General features: G+C 43.6%; 1 protein-coding gene across 1 annotated transcript in view; it reads left to right on the top strand.

Moving 5' to 3' along the window:
* The first annotated feature begins 1370 nt into the window (after window positions 1-1370).
* The window catches only part of MUT (methylmalonyl CoA mutase), a 20791-nt gene continuing 17990 nt past the window's right edge, over window positions 1371-4171 (top strand). Inside the window, exons 1-2 of the mRNA XM_010139653.1 lie at window positions 1371-1772; window positions 3419-3786. Of these exons, the coding sequence (XP_010137955.1) occupies window positions 1400-1772; window positions 3419-3786 (741 nt within the window). The 5' untranslated portion in view covers window positions 1371-1399. The remainder of the gene's footprint in view (window positions 1773-3418; window positions 3787-4171) is intronic.

The following is a 4171-nucleotide window of genomic DNA, read 5'->3' as shown; positions in this document are numbered from 1 at the left end:
GCTGGGCGCTGTGGGGCCTGTCAGGGCGATGTGGGGCGGCCAGGACGGGACGGTCAACGGTGCCTTCTGGTCCCTGTCCGCCTCTGGCTGTGGGTGCTACCGTCTGAGGGGTGGAGGAAGAGGTGCGGAGGAGGGTGACAGGGCAGCTTTGTCGTTCCTTCAAGGTGTGGGTCTGGGGATCGCTTTGGGACCGTGCAGAAATGGAGGCAGAGGCTGCCTTCCATCTCAGCTTCAGGATCACGGCTCTGCAGAGAACGCAGTGCTCCTCTGATGCTTCTTTATACTCACCAGGTTATACCATAGAATCATAGGATGGTTTGAGTTGGAAAAAATCTTACAGATCATCTAGTTCCAACCCCCCCTGCCATGGACAGGAACATCTTCAACTAGGCCAGGTTACTCAGAGCCCCGTCCAACCTGGCCTTGAACACTTACAGGTCTGGAGAGTCCACAGATTCTCTGGGCAACCTGTTGCAATGTCTCATCACCCTCACAGTGAAGAAGTTCTTCCTAATCACTAATCTAAATCTCCCCTCTTTAAGTATATGTACACCACACGTTGCATGTGTATTATTTTTTAAAGCACTTTTATGGAGCCTGTTGCTGCCCCGTCCAACCTGGCCTTGAACACTTACAGGTCTGGAGAGTCCACAGATTCTCTGGGCAACCTGTTGCAATGTCTCATCACCCTCACAGTGAAGAAGTTCTTCCTAATCACTAATCTAAATCTCCCCTCTTTAAGTATATGTACACCACACGTTGCATGTGTATTATTTTTTAAAGCACTTTTATGGAGCCTGTTGCTGCAGCACTGTAATAGCGGCAGAGATGCTTCCCAGTGTGATGCAAACTTTCTCTTAACAGTGTTAAGCAAGTGTGTGTTTCCAGGGAGGTGTGAAGGAGATGAGGCAGAGAGCGGGTGACTGGCCCTTAGAGCCAAGGTGTAAATGTTCTGGCTGGGGAAGGAAGTACAGGGTTAGGATACAGAGCAGAAGCAGAGGAGCTTATAGCTTTCAGGAGTTCCTGAACTCATCCACCATCCCCATCACTTGCATGGTGGGACAAGCTTTGCAGCTTGTATTATCCCCCTTAGGGACTGCAATAAATTGCACATTTCATGTGTGGATGTAGATGAGTTGTAGGAATGTTGACTTGAGCTAGAAGAAAATGTAGGATTTTTCCTGACCTCTATTTTTATAGAAGGCAAGGGGAAGGGATGTCTATCAAATATGTGAGTGATTAAATACGCTTAAGATTTTCCTGAGTGATTCTTTTGGCCTTAGCAAATTGTCTGACCTCTCCATGCTCACTTCTCCTGTGTCAGATTTACAGTATAATGCAAAGTATGTGTTTTTATTTCCTTCAGCTTACGCCGTGCTTGCTAACCAGGGGGGCAGACATGCTCAGAGCCAAGGATGCTCTCCTGCGCCTGCAGCCCTGCACATGCCTGGCACAACTTCCAGCCTGCCGGCTCACGACCCGTTTGCTGCACAGGCAGCCGCTGCACCCTGAGTGGGCTGCCCTAGCTCAAAAGCAGCTGAAAGGCAAGAATCCAAAGGATTTAATTTGGCATACCCCTGAGGGGATCGACATCAAGCCCTTATACTCCAAAAGGGACACAAAAGACCTCCCTGAGGAGCTGCCAGGGGTGAAACCTTACACTCGAGGACCCTACCCCACCATGTACACGTACAGGCCGTGGACTATCCGCCAATATGCTGGCTTCAGCACGGTGGAGGAGAGCAATAAGTTCTACAGGGACAATATTAAAGGTAGGACAGCTGATCTGGGAAACAGCATCGCTTCGTAAAGCAGTGGGAAACATTCTTACAGTGAATTACATGGCAAATGTGAATATTCCAACTTGGGAGTTTTGGTTTCTGATGGGATTTTCCCCGTGGTGCTGTATTTCTTTATTACTGGGGAAAATGGGTCATTTCTGAAACTGCCTTTCCTTCATTTTTCTATTCACATGGAAAAATGAATGTGTTCCATGATAATTTTAGTTACTGTGCCATAACACTTAGAGAGGCATGATTTGGCTACATCCCAGGGTCCAACTAGCAGAGATCATGGAGAATTTTGCACTCATTCTGTGAGAGAAGATTGTAGGGGAAAAAAATTTTGAACTGACCTGACCTTCTGGTGTTAATGCATTCTGTTTTCCATCTCATGAATTTTAAATGAACTCATAAATACATATGTGTAGTGTCATTCATGGTGTATTACTAAAGCCAGCTTCCTAAAAGTACTGGTATTTTCCTTATTTTAGAGCAGTTTTCCCAATATTTCCTTCATTTCTTCAAGGGGGCCTATAAGAAAAATGGGAACAGGCTTTCTAGCAGGGCCTGTTATGACAGGACAAGGAGTGATGGGTTAAACTAAAAGAGGAGAGATTTAGACTAGATAAAAGGAAGAAATTGTTTACGCCGAGGGTGGTGAGACACTGGCCTGGGTATACCATCCAGAGAGGCGGTAGATGCCCCATCCCTGGAAACTTTCCAGGTCAGGTTAGACAGGGCGCTGAGCAACCTCCTCTGGTTGAAGATGTCCCTGCTGGGACATGATGACTAGGACTAGATGAACTTTGAAGGTCCTTTCCAACCTGAAGCATTCAGTGATTGTGTGAATATTTCTGTGAATTGTGCTTTATTGTTTAGCTAATAGCTGGAGCATCTTCATAATATACCACTGAGTTGGGCATTGTGAAACCACTACTAGAAGGTTGTTCTTAATAGACTGAAGCATTGGTTTTACACCAGCCATACACCTTAGCAGTCAAAACAACAGACCACTGAAAATTACCTGCTGAGCAATGCATCTGTGACACATTCATGTAACACTGTACAGTTCCTCCTACTCAAAACATAACTGTTTAGGTGGGGGGAGGGTGTTGTCTGGATCTTTTTACCTCTTGCAATATCATGATTAGCTAAAATGAAGCACTGTTATCTGTTGCAGTGTCCTTGCAAGTATTCCTGATTCTTTGCATAAAACTCTCAGTAAATGAAGTAAATTATTTCTTATTTATAATTAGGAAATTAAAAATACAAGGTATTAGAGGTTTGCAAACAAACATTTCAGTGGAGTAGTTCTGAATTTCTGTATATAAGCCCTGATACTGTCTGTCTATTTATAGCTAGTGGCTAAACCATTATTCATTAATGTGTTAAGATGGTCTATGGTATTTTCTCAGTTAAAATCTTTTTCATTTAAAGTTTAGGACTAGAAGACCTTGGACAAGTTTGGGGAGGGAATAGTGTTTAACAAAAAAAATTGCTTTGTTTTCCAAGCCTGGTTCATGTAAAATAAAATTATTAAATTTAGACCCAGTTCTAATGCAAGTCTGTTCAACACTTCTGAATCTCTTTCTTTCCTGTTTTTTGGGGTTTTTTTATTATTTTCCTTTTTCATTTAGCTGGCCAGCAGGGATTATCTGTGGCTTTTGATTTAGCCACCCACCGTGGTTATGATTCAGACAATCCACGAGTTCGAGGAGATGTTGGGATGGCTGGAGTTGCCATTGATACAGTGGAAGACACCAAAATCCTGTTTGATGGAATTCCTTTAGAGAAAATGTCTGTTTCTATGACAATGAATGGGGCTGTCATCCCAGTGTTGGCAACATTCATTGTCACTGGAGAAGAACAGGGAGTGCCTCAGGCCAAGCTGACAGGGACAATCCAGAATGACATCTTGAAGGAGTTCATGGTCCGAAATACGTACATTTTCCCTCCAGAACCATCAATGCGGATTATTGCTGACATCTTCCAGTACACCTCCAAGGTATTCATTGTTTAAATGGATTTACTGCTGTTATCACATCTAGTTAACTATTTATGAGGCACTTTAGAGAATGAAGCAGAAGATAGGAAGACCTGTTGTAGTGAGGAGTGATGGGGTTGTGAAAAGGGCTGGCAGGAGAAGTTAAGATTCCAAATCACTTACAGCATAAATCTTAAGATTTTTAAGTCAGTCCAAATCAAAGTCAAATTAAAATGAGCCTAAGACTGAAAGGATGGCAGGAAGCTTAGAGACAAGGCTGTTCTCTGTGCAGAAATTGTGAAGCCCTTTAGTCAAGCTTTTTACAGCTGTAAGAAGGAATGAGGAGGTAAGAAATCTCAAAGGACATCTGCAAAATTTACCACGAGTAGGAGGTAATGAAAGGAGT

Source organism: Buceros rhinoceros, unplaced genomic scaffold (assembly GCF_000710305.1).
Source record: "Buceros rhinoceros silvestris isolate BGI_N320 unplaced genomic scaffold, ASM71030v1 scaffold3717, whole genome shotgun sequence".
NCBI lineage: Eukaryota > Metazoa > Chordata > Aves > Bucerotiformes > Bucerotidae > Buceros > Buceros rhinoceros.
Note: the sequence above shows the minus strand (reverse complement) of the source record. Positions and strands in the feature narration are given on the sequence as shown.